Raw genomic sequence first — 15553 nt, 5'->3', positions numbered from 1 at the left:
AGGGGTCTGGTGGTTTTTTTTCTGACGTGGCCTGCCGTGGGATCACCTGAACTGCAATCTCTCTCAGAGTCCCCTGGAGCCCATCGCCAGCTGCTGACTGTCTCCCCACGGCCACCCTAGGGGAGCCCGGAAGGGCCTCTGTTCCGCCCAGAATGTGCAAGGAGAGGATGGAGGCGTGGCCAGGGAGGCCTTGAACAGCCCTCACCTACCCGTGCTGTTGGGAGCCCCAAACCTCGGCGGGGATCCCAGGAGCAGGCAGGGCAGCATCCCCTGTGGGCGGCAGCCAGCTCAGGGCTTTGTGTAGAGAAAGATGCCTGGACTGGAGTGTGCTGAAGGTGTAGGGGCTGCTTGATTGGTCAGGGAGGGCATGGGGACAGTGCTGTGGTATCAGGAACTGCCAAGGAGGCAGTGTGAGCAGAGCAGAGCGGGTGGGGTGGCACAGGTGGCCGTGCCTGGGCTGGCTGCGGCAACACTCGGCTCGGCGCCAGTGCCCTGACAGCACCCCGGCCTGGAAGCCCAGCAGGACAGGTGACCCACATGGGAAATCGGGGTGGTTGGCCATGATACTGACTCCATCGCTGTCCCCTTTGTCCCTCCAGTGCACTGTCCAGGTCAAGTTGGAGCTGGGACACCGTGCCCAGTTGCGCAAGAAGCCCACTACAGAGGGGTTCACCCACGACTGGATGGTGTTTGTGCGTGGCCCCGAGCAGTGCGAAATCCAGCACTTTGTGGAGAAGGTGATCTTCCGGCTGCACGACAGCTTCCCAAAGCCCAAGCGTGGTGAGTGGCCCGGCCCGCCCCGCATGGCCTCCCCAGGCTGGCGCTGACCTGGGGAGGGGGTCACCCCAGCTGCCACCCGCTGCCAGCACCCGGAGCGCCTCCTTTGGGGTGTCACCCACCTCTTCACCTGACCTGTGGTGGGTGGTGGTGAGGATGCACCCTGGGCTTGCTGGAGGGCGCAGTATGGAGCCAGAGGCCACTTCCTGTAGCAGAGACCCTGGGACAGCTCTGGTAGGCGGAGGCAGAGTGGGGCGGTGGTCATATCTGTTCCTCATGGGGCCCGGGCCGTGTCCCTGAGTCCTAGGCCGTCAGGTATTTCCTGGGTGGGCGTGTTAAGGATGGATGAAGGGAGAGGGAGAGACTGCTGCTGGGCTGGTGACCCCTTTTGCCTCCCGGGTGGGGTGCGGGGCCCCCTCCCACCTCTCCCCTCCACTTCCCCTTTAGGCCCACGGGCGAGGAGCCATGGTGCAGATTACCGTGGCCCGCCTGCCCCCATCCCGAAAGCATCACTTCTCACACTCACCCCAGTAGCCCTTGTGCAGGTGGGGACAGGCCGGGTTCACCAGGTGTGGCCCGGGCAGGACCTCCACTGCTGCCAGGGTGGGGACCTTCTTGAAGCTTTCATTTGTTTGAGAGACAGCACTCTAACCTGCTGGCTCACTCCCCAGGTGCTTCCAGTGGCTGTGGGAGAGGGCCCAGCTGGGAACTGGGACCTCATTCCGGGGTACCTGCTGCGGGGTGGGTGGTATGGGTCGTGCGTGGCTTGCTTGCTAGGTCCAACGGCTGCACTGTAGTACATCTGTGTGTGTGTGGCGGGGGGCTGTCCTGCTGTGGGAACAGGTGGCCGAGGGGAAGCCACAGGTGCCCTGCTCCTGGTGCCTGCTGTGTGCAGAGCGGTGGCTTTGGCCCCGCCAATGCTTTCGCTCGCTGTCGGTGTGGTCAGCTTCGTCTTCCTCCGCACTGTCCCGGAGCAGGTGGCCCGGCAGTGACTGGGAGCAGGCTGCAGTGCTGTCACTACAGGCGCGTAGCTTAGCAGCCCGGTTGCCTGCTCCAGGGCGCAGGCGAGTGGCACACTTTGTGTCCAAAGGCCGAGGCCCCCTGAGAAAGGGCTCCACGGGAGGGCTGCGACTCGGCATCTCCCAGTGTCCACCTGTGGGCGCTTGCGGCTCCCTTGGGCTGCCGGCTGCGCCTGGCTTGTTGCCTGGGTGTGCTCCAGGAGCTGGGGGACGGGCTCACTGGAGCCAGCCTGGGAAGTGATACACATTGTAACAAATGGAGGAAGCCCTCCCCCGCCTGTGGTTCAGAAAGACCTTTCACATCAAATGTGCTCACATTGTAGCTAAGAAGATCCGAGAGTGTGTGTCCTTCACTTCAAATGTACACACATTGTATCAAAGAAGCCACGTGTAGCCCACTTGAAAAGTTATCCGCTACTTCAACTCTGCACACATTGTAGCCAGTCAAAGCAGTGCGTGGGGGCCTGGGGAGCAGGTGTCCCTCAGAGCAGCAGTCAGCCACTGCAGCTTTTCAAAGAGCCGAGGCTTGGCCCTGCGCATCGGCCGGGGCTTCTCGCGCCGTTTCTGGGCTTTGCTGGAGCATGTTGCTAGCAGCAACTAATTTACTTCCTATTTCGTGTGTGTGTGTCCCAGATGTAATTTTGCATGTTTATTAATTTTCCCACCATGGAAGGGGCAGGGTTTATCCCGGATCGCCCTCTCCTCCCAGCGGCTGCTCCGAGTTGCAGGTGCCCCTGTCTGCTGTGGCATTGCTTGTCCCTGTGACGTGGAGTGACGAGGCCAGCCCACGTGCCCTCCTCGCTAGGGGTCCTCTGGCCACCGGCTCTGACTTCTAACCACCGACCTAACTTTTCTGTGGTCTTTTCCTCCTCATCCCTGCCCTAACGTGGAGTTTGTTCGGCTCCCACGTGTCCCCTGGCCTGCCTGGAGGCTGATGTGCTGCGATGTTTGCTGTGACCAGGAAGTGTTTCCTGGGGATTCGATGAATGAATGAGCAAGTGGATGACTTTCCTGTCTCCGTCTGCCTTTGGACGGTCCACACCCTGCGAGCCGTACTTGAGCTGGGGAAGGTGGTGGAGGTGCCGGGGTCGCAGGCCACCCCTGAGGTCCCAGGGCCCCTCCTGCAGCTAAAGCAGAAGGCCCCGGGTCGCATTTCGAATCATTTGCTTCCCGCATGGGCGGGCCTCGGATGTGGAAAACCTGTTTGCTTCTCTCCTTTCTCGTCCTCCTGCCGCCTTTCCTTCTCTCCTCCCCCACCTTCCTCCCAGTGGTTGTGCTCATTTGGTGTAATGTGGAGTGCCTGCTGCTTTGTATTTAAAATATGTTGAGGAGCAGAGGGGCAGACAGAGCACCCCCATTCTCTAGGCTCACCTCGCACACCCGTGCCTGCTGTGAACGGGGTTAGCCAGAAACCCGGAACCGAATCCCGGAGTCCCGTGTGGTGGCAGGCACCTGCCGCTGCTGCCCGGGCCCCTGGGGCCAGCTCCCTCGCCGTCACCACCCGGGGCCTTTTCGTAGCCGTTGTCCTAAAGGGCTTTATTTATTCCTCTTAGTCTTGGTTTATTTCCTCCCCTTGGCAGGGCAATTTGTCAGGTGATCACCCAGGAGATTAATTAGTGCAGAATTTTTCCTGAGGAAGGTGTGTCACCCGCGTGGATGCCGGCATGCTCAGCTCGGCGAGGCTGTCGTCAGCGTCTCCCAAGTGAGTGAGGTCTGGCTGGTTTGAGCTGAACTCTCACCAAGAGCCTCGAGGGCGTTGCCTCCTTAGCTCCCTGTCTTCTTCCAGAACATTTGGGATTTTTTTTTCCCCAAGATTTATATATTTGGGCCCAGCACCATAGCCTAGCGGCTAAAGTCATTGCCTTGCACGTGCCGGGATCCCATATGAGCTCCGGTTCTAATCCTGGCAGCCCCACTTCCCATCCAGCTCCCTGCCTGTGGCCTGGGAAAGCAGTGGAGGACGGCCCAAAGCCTTGGGACCCTGCACCCGCGTGGGAGACCCGGAAGAAGCTCCTGGCTCTTAGCTTCAAAATAGCTCAACTCTAGCCCTTGTTGTCACCTGGGTTGTGAATCAGTGGACGGAAGATCTTCCTCTCTGTCTCTCCTCCCCTCTGTATATCTGACTTTGCAATAAAAATAAATCTTTAAAAAATTATTTATTTATTTAAAAGACAGAGAAAGCGCTTCCATCCACCAGTTTACTGCCCAAATGAGCAGAAAAACCAAACCTGGGGGTGTGGCACAATCAATAGCTCAGTGCCTGAATCTCCCCCTGACACACCCAGGATCCCATATGGGCGCCAGTTCTAATCCCGGCAGCTCCACTTCCCATCCAGCTCCCTGCCTGTGGCCTGGGCAAGCAGTTGAGGACGGCCCAAAGCCTTGCACCCGCATGGGTGACCTGGAGGAGGCTCCTGGCTCCTGGCTTTAGATGGGCACAGCTCCAGCCTTAACAGCCATTTGGGAAGTTAACCAGTGGATGGAAGATCTTTCTGTATCTCTCCTTCACTCTGTAAATCTGATCTACCTTTCCCATAAAAATATGACAAAACAAGGCTGGGTCACACTGAAGCCATGAACCAGGAGCTCCGTCCAGGTAACCCTGTAGGCGGCAGGGGCCTCAGGACCTGGGCTGTCCGCCGCTGCTCTCCCAGTTGGGTTATTTAGCAGACAGCTGGATCAGAGACAGAGCAGCCGGGACTTGAACCTGTGCACATCCATTACCCTTACAGGAAGCGGGCAGCAGCGTCGCATCCTGCACCACAGGGTGGGCCTCGGCTCTTGTGCCACCTTCTCTGCAGCCCAGGCTTTCTGTCGGAGCTGGGAGTAACCGCGCGTGTCTCGCACAGTCGTGGGTGTTGGTGAGGTGGCACGTGGGACATCGGGGCAGGGCCCGGCACCCACTAGGTGCCGTCGGGAACGGGAGCCGCCGGCTGGATCATGTCTCCACGTCGTACCTTGGTTTAGCTGTTTAGGTCCAGAATTTTAGCTATTTGAACGATGGAGTTACAGAGAGGGGGTGAGACAAAAAAATTCTCTTTCTGCTCGTTCACCGCCAGCTGACCGCAGTGGCCAGAACTGGGACGGCCGAGCCAGCAGCTCCGTCCAGGGCTCCCGCGTGGGCGCAGGGACGCCGGCCCTTGGAACATTCTCTCCCAGCTACACGAGCAGGGAGCTGAATGGGAGGTGGAGCAACTGGGGCTTGAACCTGACCCCTGACCTTTTGAGTGATTTCTTTGACTTAATTTTCTAGTCTTTCTACTGAATTTTAAAATCACACAGTCAGCCCCTTTATTTGCCACTTCTGCATCTGTAGTTTGAAACCACTGTACATTGAAAAAATATTTCCGTATTTGAAATCCTAAGTTTACAGAGAGAGGGAGAGGCAAAGATCTTTATCTACCGATTTACTCCCCAAGTAGATACAACAGCTGGGGCGAGATTGATCTGTAGCCAGGAGCCAGGAGCTTCCTCTGGGTCTCCCATGCAGGTGCAAGGGCTCAGGGACTTGGGCCACCCCCTCTGCTTTGCCAGGCGCCATGCAGGGAGCTGGAAGGGAAGCGGAGCAACTGGGACTTGAACCGGTGCCCTTATGGGATGTTAGCCTTTTCAGGCGACAGTTTCACACACTGTGCTACTACATCAGCACTTAAAGAGTTTACATTGCAGCAGTCAGTGTTCAACACAGGCAGGCTCTTCTCTGGTTCCTCACCTCAGCACAAGTAGGAGGGCGCAGAGGGCTCTGCTGTGGAAGGACCTCGGGTGTCCCCAGAGCCTGGTGACTGAAGGTACGGAGGAGTCCCTGGCCCGTGTGCGTGTTGCTGCCCTCCTGCTGCTCCGGCGGCTCCTCGGAGGAAGCTCCTTGGCCCTGGTGGCAGTAGCGCAAGCTTGCTTTGCTCCTCTTTGTCCTGCTGTCTGGTGGTCTCCGCTTGTTCCCCTGAGCCCTTTGCCTGGGAGGGATTCCCTGTTGGGGCTCTGGAGGACCCAGGCAGGTGGATTCAGGGGGCTCCCTTTGCAGGCTCCTCAACAAGGAGGGCATCCCTCTGCCCCCCGCTCAGTCTCTCGGGGAACGCTCCTGGGACGCCTAGCGTCCCATCCATGGGGTCACACACGCATGCACACACACTTTCTCTCCCCGCCTCTCTCTTTCTCCTTCCTTTCTCTCTCTCTCTCTCTCTCACACACACACACTTCCCAGCTACTCTCCAGCCTGGATCTGGGCCAGGCTGTGGCTGGGAACGTGGGACTGCACCCAGAACTCCCACATGGGTGCCAGCAACCCGAGTCCTTGGCCTGTGCCCCACTGCCTGCCAGGGTGCCTGCCAGCAGGGAGCTGGACCATGACCCAGAGCTGGGACCAAGTGCTCTGATGTGAGCCATGGGTGGCCCACGTGGTGTCCTAACTCTGAGGCCAAACACCCGCCCCTGACTTCGTTTTTAAGTCTTTGCTTCACTGAGAGAATTCGTGTACTGAGCATATCCCCTTTGAACACGGAGGGCCGTGTTTCCAGGCCATTCGCTGCTGGCTGCAGTTGCAGGTCTGGCTAGGGTGCTCCAGAGTCCACATCAGAGCACCGCCACCCGCCTCCAGCTCCCTGCCGGGCCGTGTCCCTACATCCTGCCCAGGCCATGGTCTGCAGGCCCCAGTGCTGTCCGGCCTGTCCTCAGCCATGACCACAGCCACCTGCCTGCAGCTTGCTGGCTGTCGCTCTCCTCCCCCTGGTGCCTGAGGCTGTCCCTGTTGCACTGGGAGCTCCACCCTCCCCAGAGCCAACTGTTACTGCTCTTGGTCACCACGAGGAGAGGGGCATTGTGCAGGCTCGGCTGGCTGTGTTAGAGGTCTCTGCAGAGAATGACAAGCCCAGAACAGGGTTGGGGGGGACGGTGAGGTGGAAACCCACCTGGAACTCTGGGGAGGCAGCTGTCCTGGCTGAAGCAGAGGGTCTGGAAGTTGAGTGCTGAGGCCTGGCTGGAGGAAATGCGGCGTGGAGGTGGGGTCTGTGGATGCCCCGGGCCCCCCTGCTGGCCTGTGCCTTCCAGGGAAGCGGGGCATGCCAGGAGACGAGCCCGCCGTTCCTCTCTGTGCCATCTCTCCCCTTCCTAGGCGCTGAGATGGACTTGGGGGAACTGTGGTTGCAGAGTGGCCCCGTCCAGGGGATTGGGACTGCCCTGGGCCACCACCTGATAGAGACGTGGCCTGGGCCCGCTCAGCGGGGTCAAACGATGCTCATGGAGCTTTGGCTCTGGAGCTGAGGTGCCACAGAGTATAGGGGGCGAGCTGGACGAGGTTCAGGTGCTACCGTGGGGCGGTGAAGGTGCCGGAGTATGGGGGTGAAGGTGGGGCTCTGAGCTGTGGGCCTGGGTGGGACACAGTGTGTCTGGACCCTGGGGCTCAAGGCTGGAGGTAACAAGGTGCCTCTTGGGCCCTGCGGAGGGGCTGCAGTTGGTCCTGGGGCACAGTTAAATTCTGACATGTTCTGTCTGGCCAAGCCAAGGATCGCTGGGTGCTGGGCACAGCACCAGGGCCACGGCTGGGGCTGGTTCCTCTGGCCTGTTGTTCTGGGCCCTGTCACTGTCAGAGGCCAACAGCGGTGTGGGGGACGAAGGACAAGGCACGGTCACTGCTTTGGTTGCTGGGAGCGGAGGCAGCTGGAGACACTGGTGGCCTCCAACCTCCAGATGCCTGTGGCAGAGAGGCACTGGGCTGTGCTGGCTGGGGCAGTGGCAGCTGAGCTGGGTTCTGAGGAAAGGTGGGGACCAGGTCGTGTGGAGGAGAGTGAGTGTGGAGGGACTCATAGGCTTGGGCCAGTGCTGGGAGCCCAGGCTGGCTCCTCCCCCACAGCTCCAGCCTCTGGGTTGGTTCTGAGGCCCAGGCCAGCTGATCCCCCATGGCTCCAGCCTCAAGGTTGGTCTTGGAGGGGGTTGGGCATTGCAGCGACCTTTGATTGCTAAGTTAGTTTGGGTGGTTAGGGTGTGCCAGGGTGACATTTGAGTTTTTGTTTCTGTTTGCTTAAAGATTTATTTATTTTTTAAGGTTTATTTTTATTGGAAAGGTATACAGAGAGGAGAGACAGAGAAGAAGATCTTCTGTTTGTTGATTCACTTCCCAAGCGGCTGCAACGGCCAGAGCTGCACCGATCCAAAACCAGGCGCCTGGAATTTCTTCCAGGTCTCCCATGCGGGTGCAGGGTCCCAAGGCTTTGGGACGTCCTCCACTGCTTTCCCAGGCCACAGGCAGGATGGGAAGCAGGACCAGCAGGATTAGAACCAGCACCCATATGATCCCGCCGCGTGCCTAGTCACTAGGCTACCATGCTGGACCCTGTTTATTTATTTGAAAGGCAGAGTGCCACAGAAAGGAAGAGGTCACCCACCTGCCGGTTCATCTCCCAGCTGACCACAGTGGCTGGGGCTGGGCCAGGCCAGGAGCTCCATCCTGCCCCATGCAGGCTCAGGGGCTTCAGGATTTGGCCCATCCCCCACTGCTTGCACTGGTGCGTTAGCAGGGAGCTGGTTTGGAAGTGGAGCAGCCAGGACTTGAACCAGAGCCTGTCTAGAATGCCAGCATGGTAGCTGCAGCTTAAAACCTCATGTCACACCATTGACTTCTGCTTTGGGCTTGTAAGAAAACCTTAGGGTTTTAATTGAAAACGTCTTGCTCCGTGACTTTTGCCAGCAAGCCCTGGTTGCCCTGAGGAACAGATGCCAGCTGCAGCTCTGGCAGGTGGAGGAAGCCAGCCCCAAACAAATGGGACATGGCCTCACGTCCTCACGGGGATGGACAGGGCAGGGCTGCCCGGGGCTGGTGAGGGGCAGCAGGGGTGATGCGATGGAGGAGTTCCGCTCTTGGAGAACTGTAGCCTGCAGCCGGCCCCGGCTGTGTCCTGTCCCAGCACCCCTGGGACTCATACATTAACCATGGGCCCCGTATGTGTCGGTCAGGGCAGGCAGGGTCTTTCCTGTCCCCGGTGGGGGGTCGTGGCCTCTACTGAGCGTGGGGGGGTGGGGGCAGGGCTTTGCTCCTCCCTCTCTGACAGTGGCCTTACAGGACTGGGCTCTCCAGCTTGCTACTGCTCTTCCTGTCTGATATGAGCCCGGGGCCCAGCATCCAGGCCTGGCCCCCGCTTCGTGCCTGCTACTTTGAGGTGGTGCGGCTTGGGTGGCTTTCAGGCATGCCGCGGTGCCTGGCGGACCCAGGGCTGCTGGCAGAGGCAGTGGAGGGGACGGGCCACGTGGTGCCGGCGGCCGGGCAGACCTCGAAGTGGCCAGGAAGCTGACGATGGATTTCCCTTTCCTCGCAGTGTGCAAGGAGCCCCCGTACAAGGTGGAGGAGTCGGGCTATGCCGGCTTCATCATGCCCATCGAGGTGCACTTCAGGAACAAGGTAGGCGCCCGTGGGAGAGGGCTGGCGCTGGGGGCCTGAGCAGTGTGGCAGCAGCGCCTCGCGGCGTGGGCAGGCTCCGGGATGGCCCGGGCCCCCAGAGCATCCTCCTCGGCCAGCTGTGTCTGCCGAGTGTGAGGGGGGCTGAGTGGTGCTGGTAGAGGCAGGTGTGCACACGGAGTCACGGGGTGAGTGTGTTTGCTCTGTGCACATAGCCTGTGTGTGAACCCGTTGGAAACCCTTTCTGAGCACCGCCTTCTGACTGGAGGCCTGTGCCTCCAAGCTGCCACAGCCTCTTTGAAGGGCCCCCATGCACGTCAGAAATGTTAATGAGGGCCATTGGGATTGGGGGACATTTACGTTTGAGGGTGTCTGATTTTCCTCCGTCAGTAGTTGCTAAGCGTTCTTTTGTTCTAATAATGGAGTGGAAAACCCAGCAACCTGTCTCATGGGCGCCCCCAAGGGGCCAGCGGTGGTGTGTGCAGGCTCAGGCTGTATGTACCTTGTCATGGTTTTCAGGAAGGTGTGCCCTGCTCACTGAGGTGGTTTCTGCCATGCAGCCGGCCCTCGGGACCCCAGGCCGACAGTCAGAGGCCATCACCCCCTCCCTGGGAAGTGAGTGCATGTCATCCGGTGTGATCCAGTCAGCTTTGTGGTACTGGGTCTCCCTGTGTGTGGGAGACCTGGCTTCTTGTGAGGTGTGTGGGGTGGGGACAGGCATGCCTCTGAGGGACCCCGTGGGATAAGGTCCGGGGCAGGTGTTCAGGTGGCTCCACGCAGCCTCCAGGGAGCATGTGGAACAGGAGGCCAGCAGCTGCGTCTAGCAGGGCCATGCGAGTCCACTGGGAAAGTGTTCCACAGCACTGGGCGCTGGCAATCTGCAGGTGGTGGTGGGCGGGCTGGGGCTGCAGTGCGCACATGCAACACCCCTGGGCTGGCTTAGGTGCACACTGAAACCAAGGCCTATCAGAGCTCTCAGGGCCCTGAGGGAGCCTGTGTGGGCTGATCCGGCCTGGCCCTCATGTCCACACCTCCCCTCCTGCTCAGGCTGCCTGGGCTCCTGCACAGCCCCACCCCCGGGGTCCCCTGGGCAGAGAGCACACCCAGGGTTCCTTCACCGCCCCACGGCGTCCCTTGGGCAGAGAGCATACCCAGGGTTCCTCCACTGCCCCACAGGGTCCCCAGGCAGGGAGCACACACAGGGCTTCTCCACTGCCCTGCAGCGTCTGCAGGGAGCACACACAGGGCTCCTGCACTGTCCAACAGGATCCCCTGGGCACGGAGCACACCCAGAGAAGGGAACACACACACACAGGGTCCCCAGGCAGGGAGCACACACAGGGCGCCTGCACTGCCCCACGGGGTCCCTGTGGCAGGTGCAGGGATGGGTACCCTTCCTCCTGGCCACGGCATCCCTGCTGACCTGCAGATTGCCTGCAGGGGAGAGAGGAGTCCCATGCGCTGGACTGGCCTCCCAGCTCTGGCTTCCGACTCCAGCCACCAGCTGCCGCACGCCCTGGGAGCCAGTGGCAGTGGCTCCTGCACTGTTGAGTGGCTGTCTCGCACGTGGGAGACCGGCATTGTTTTTCCAGCTTCCAGCCTTGGCCCTGCCCCATCCTGGCTGTGACAGGCATTCCGGGAGTCAACCTGCAGATACGATCTTTCTGTCCTAGAAAAGGACAGTGGTTCTGTGCTCAGCCTCAGCCAGGCTCCCCCCACAGGGCTGCTGTCCTGCTGGAGCTCCCTTGCTTCCGGTCGGCGTACACCCTGGGAAGCAGCAGATGGGTCAGGAAGTTGGGAGACTTGGGTGGAGTTCCGGGCTCCTAGCTTTGACCTGCCCCAGCCCTGGCTGCTGCAGGCACTTGACGAAGGGGACCAGTTCGGAGAGCTGTTGCGCCCTCTCTCTCTACCAGCGTGGCTGGCTGCTTGCCCTCAGCTGGCTCTGCACCAGCCGCTGTAGCTGCCTTTACCCCCAGAGCTCTAGGGGCCAAGAGAGGGGAGCCCCCGCTCATCCCCGCGGGCACCTGCCTCGTTTCCTTCACACCAGCCTGGAGGAAGACGGTCACTGCCCGCTGCGAGCAGGAACTGTGGGGCCGAGTGGTCCAGTGGGGCGGGTAGCAGCAGTGCTGTGTCGACGGCCACCTGTCACTGACCCGGCTGACGCCTGACCTGCCGAGGGGCCGTCGTGGATGGCTGGTGGGCTGTGCTTACATCCAGTGAGGAAAGTGGTGCAGTTTCATGGCTGGTGTTCTGCCAGCATTGTCGGAGTACAAAGTTTTATAAAGACCAGACGGGCCTGCTCAGGGCTGGAGTCGGGCGAGAAGCAAGCGAGCGGGTGGGCGGCAGCTGTGCCCATCTGCAGCGGGCAGCTCCCATATCCTGCCGCGGGGCGTGGCTGGCAGGACTGGTAGCAGCTTGGGAGTGAGGCGGAAGGAGGAGGATCTGCCATTTCCGGACACACGGACAGTGGTTTTCCAGCTGCTGGCCTCTGAGATAGGGCACAGTGTGTTTGCGTGCTTGTTTGGGTCACTGCTGTCCCCTCTTGGGCGCTTAGAGGGGGCATTGCCAGGCCACATGGTGGCTTTACAGTCCACTTGCTGAGTCCACCTAGCTGGCACAGGGGCGCCCACCTTGCACCTCCCCCACCACCGCAGTGCGCGGGGGACCCCAGAGACCCGGCCTGCTCTTCCTGGTGGTGGGGGCATGGCATCTCTGGGCGTCTTGATTGCATTTCTCTCCGGATTTAGCTGCTCAGCATCTCGTGCGTGGTGACTGTTTGTTCTTGGGAGAATTTTCTGGATAGATCCTTTGCCTGTGTTGGTCTTGGGCTGTAGTTCTTGCCCATTCTGAAAAACAGGTTGGGTTTCTCCCCTACAGTCTTCCTCTGTTTGACAGGGACAAAACTTCCATTCGCTGGGTCACCCCCAAGTACCCGCTGCAGCTGGGGCTGGGCCTGGCTGAGGTCAGGAGCTCCATCAGGGTCACTCCCCAAGTGCCCATGGCAGCTGGCGCTGGGCCTGGGCCTGGCTGAGGTCAGGAGCTTCGTCTGGGTCTCGTTTTCAGGGCCAGAAACCTTCAGCTTCTGGGACACTGACTGCTGTCTCCCAGCACGTCAGCAGGGAGTGATGTTGGAAGAAAAGTAGCCAGGACTGGAGCGGGCACTCTGCGAGGTCCGGGTGTCCCAGGTGGCCTAGTGCGCCGCGCCACAGCACCTGCCGCTGCTCTTCCCGCTTTGGTGAGGACACGAGGAGGCCTTCGTGTGCCGCGGGAGCCGTGGGCCTGGGGCTCCTGCAGTGGCTGCCTGGCCTGGGCAAGCCGTGCGTGCTGTACAGCCGAGGGCGTGTCAGCCGTGAAGGGGAGGCCCTTCCGCCAGGAAACACCAATTGTTTTCTTCCCATGGCATTCCTGACTGCCCATGTGTGGGCTTTCCCCACACACAACCGTAGCATTTCTCTGCAGACAGCTGTGGACATACAAAGAAATGATTTTGTCATGTTGGATTTCCACAACCTTATAGGCTACCGTGTGAGAAGCCAGGTCTGAGGTCTGACACCGTAACCAAAGACTCCTACCCTGCCCTCACCACGGGGTTCTAGAAGCTCCAGACCAGGAGGGGCAAGGCAGGGGTTGGAGACCAGACCTACGTTCCTTCCTTCTTTCCTTTTTTTCTTTCTCTCTCTCTCTCTCTTTTTAAGATTTACTTATTTTTTATTGGAAAGTGAGATATACAGAGAGGAAGATCTTCCGTCCGATGATTCACTCTCCAAGTGGCCACAACAGCCAGAGGCGAGCCAATCCAAAGCCAGGAGCCAGGAGCTTCTTTCTATCCTGCCGCATGGGACCTAAGACGTACTGTTCCCCAAGAGGCTAGGGTCTGCAGCCAGGTGGATGGGGGCTGGGGTGAGCCAAAGCACCGAGTCAGTGTCCCTGGGGGCCCAGAAGTGGCTGTCTGCCCCGAGCAGTGGTCCTCACTCCTCTGTGCTGCCTGGGCCCCCAAGAGAAGGACTGGAGACACTGCCTGGGTACCTGGTGCGCTCGCTGCACCCTCCTACGCCCTGGAAGGTACTGCCTGGGCACCAGGTGCCCCTGCTGCACCCCGTGGCTTTGCTGCCAGCTTCCTTGAGATGTTCCTGGAAAGACGATTGGGTGATAACGACATGTGCCCTGCAGTAGGTGGCACAGTGCCCCCTGTGAGTGGGGGTGGCCTGTGCCTGCCACTCATGCCTGGGTCATTCCTGGGCTCTGCCTGGCAGGAACTGTGGGATCAGACAGCCTTTGATAGAGCAAACAGGGGTGCTCCCTTCCCTTGCCACGGAGGCTGGTGCGTGTTGGTGTGTGTTGGCTCCGTGTGCCACGAAGGCAGTGGCCTCTCCCAGAGATGGCTGCAGTGATGGGCAGGAAGTCAGGGGCCGCCCCGCCCTCCTCCTCCATTTGCTCTGGGAATGCAGCCCAGACCCTCGGCCGTGGGGTGTAAGGCCTCTCCTGCCCCACGCAGCGCTCCACCCCGTGCACCTGGCACCCACCCCTGTGCCTTTGTGAGTGTGTTTGCACAGGACAGAACTCAGCCCCTTCTTGGAGGGAGTCACGCTGCGGACCTAGGTGTACCCCAAAATATGTGTGTGTGAGAGTAAGTGGGTGGGTGTGGTGAGGTGTATGAGTGAGTGTGAAAGCCAGCATATGAACGTGTGTGTTCATTGTAGGTTTGTGAATGTTAGAATCTGTGTAGATGTGAGAGCTGCGAGCATGCCCTTACATGGAAGACCCGAGGCAGAGGAGGGCAGCACCCCAACCCCTGTCCCCTGCCCCCACTCCAGCTCGCCCATCCCTCTGTTCCTGATGGCCGCCTCCCGTATGTTGGCGCGCCTGGGGACAAGCCTTAGCTCCACTTCTAATCACTTCCTCCTAGCGTGCATCCCCGGGAAGCTGCAGGTGACGGCTCAAGTCCTTGGGTTCCTGCGACTCAACGTGGGAAACCAGGACAGAGCTGCAGGCTCCTGCCTTCCGCCTGGCTGCAGCATGGCTGTTGTGGGCAGGGGCCGGCGGAGGCCAGGAGCCTGGAATGCCATTTTGGTCTCCCATGCAGGTTGCAAGGGCCCAAGTGTTTGGGCCATCGTCCACTGCCTTGCCAGGCACACAGCAGGGAGCTAGAAGCCTTCACGACCTTTCACCTGAGGGGTGCGGGCAGGAATGCCCCAGCCTGGCACAAAGCCAGGCCTGAGGCTGGAGCGTGGCAGCGGCTTGGGCACCAGCACCCACTGGACCAGTTCCGCCACATCTGGGCTGCTGAGGAGGAACAGCCCCTGGCTTGGCGTGGGCGCCTGTGGCCTGGGTTGCTTGTGGCGTGGTCCTTGTGTGCCAAGGGGCTGGAGTCTGCCTCTCTGGGCACCACACTCCCAGGCCGGGGTCCCAGGGGCCTGTGGCCTCCTCAGGCTCACAGTTTCTTCTGAAGCTAGTCTCGGGGTGTTGGCGCTGCAGGGGAGGTCTCTGCCCGGCCCACAACCACTGCCTCGCCCTACTCCCATCCTGCTTCCCTCTGGGAGTCGGGGCAGGACTGTGTCTCTCCAAGACTCAGGGTTTCCACCCAGACGGGAAGCGCCCTGTCTGGGGCTCAACCAGGAGCCTGGTGGGAGGGCCCACGGCAGCACAGCCACCTGGGCCATCCTGAGCTCTCACTGGGTCGGGCTGCTTGCTGCGAGTGCCCCGGAGGGTCAGCGGGCTCTCTGTGCGCCAGGCCACTTGGGACTGGGCTACAGCAGGCTGGAGCCCAGCTGCCACACGCCAGGAGAGCCGGCCACGCGCTGAGACTGGAGGTCCCCATGAGGCAGGGAGACGGAGCAAGAGCTCCCCCAGCCGAGCCGAGCCCTGAGCGAGAGCCCTAGCGCCCCTGCGGGCTGCAGGGGAGGAGGAAGCTGGGAAGCCCCACCTCCGCCTATGTGCCCACAGCCGCCCCCACCCCCGTCCCTCCTCAGGGGTCCCAGGGCCCCTCAGAGAACGCACAAGCTTGTTTGTCGCAGTCAGCCTCAAGCATGGAGGTCCGAGCTACACATCATGACTCAGGGGTCTGTCTTCCAGGTTGCCCTGAAGCCCCGTGCCCGCCCTGCGCCTTTCGCCCTCCTTGTGTGCGGCCTGTCCCTGTTGGTGGATACCCGAGAGCACGCCCATGTCCGTGGTGGTGATGGGGCAGATGACCCAGGGGATGTAGCGTGTGGCAGTGCCGTCCTGTTGTGTCCACGGGGGTGGACCTGCCCCCGTCCCCTTCTCCATGTTTGCTTGGAGGTGGAATGAGGCCTGCCCCACATGCTCTGGGCAATTCTGAGGCCTAGGCCTGGCCCACCGCCTCCACTGGACACAGCCTGGTGTGGAGGCCGACCCCTTC

At 60.7% G+C, this 15553-nt stretch overlaps 1 protein-coding gene across 3 annotated transcripts in view; it reads left to right on the top strand.

The window, feature by feature from the left end:
- LOC131479349 (protein ENL) overlaps positions 1 to 15553 on the top strand; it is a 31465-nt gene that overhangs the window by 5285 nt on the left and 10627 nt on the right. For all 3 annotated transcript variants that reach the window (XM_058659894.1, XM_058659892.1, XM_058659893.1), the window contains exons 2-3: positions 600 to 780; positions 9098 to 9180. In XM_058659894.1, coding sequence (XP_058515877.1) covers positions 600 to 780; positions 9098 to 9180 — 264 coding nt within the window. The remainder of the gene's footprint in view (positions 1 to 599; positions 781 to 9097; positions 9181 to 15553) is intronic.

The sequence above is a fragment of the Ochotona princeps genome, unplaced genomic scaffold, assembly GCF_030435755.1.
Source record: "Ochotona princeps isolate mOchPri1 unplaced genomic scaffold, mOchPri1.hap1 HAP1_SCAFFOLD_246, whole genome shotgun sequence".
In the NCBI taxonomy this organism is placed as follows: domain Eukaryota; kingdom Metazoa; phylum Chordata; class Mammalia; order Lagomorpha; family Ochotonidae; genus Ochotona; species Ochotona princeps.
Note: the sequence above shows the minus strand (reverse complement) of the source record. Positions and strands in the feature narration are given on the sequence as shown.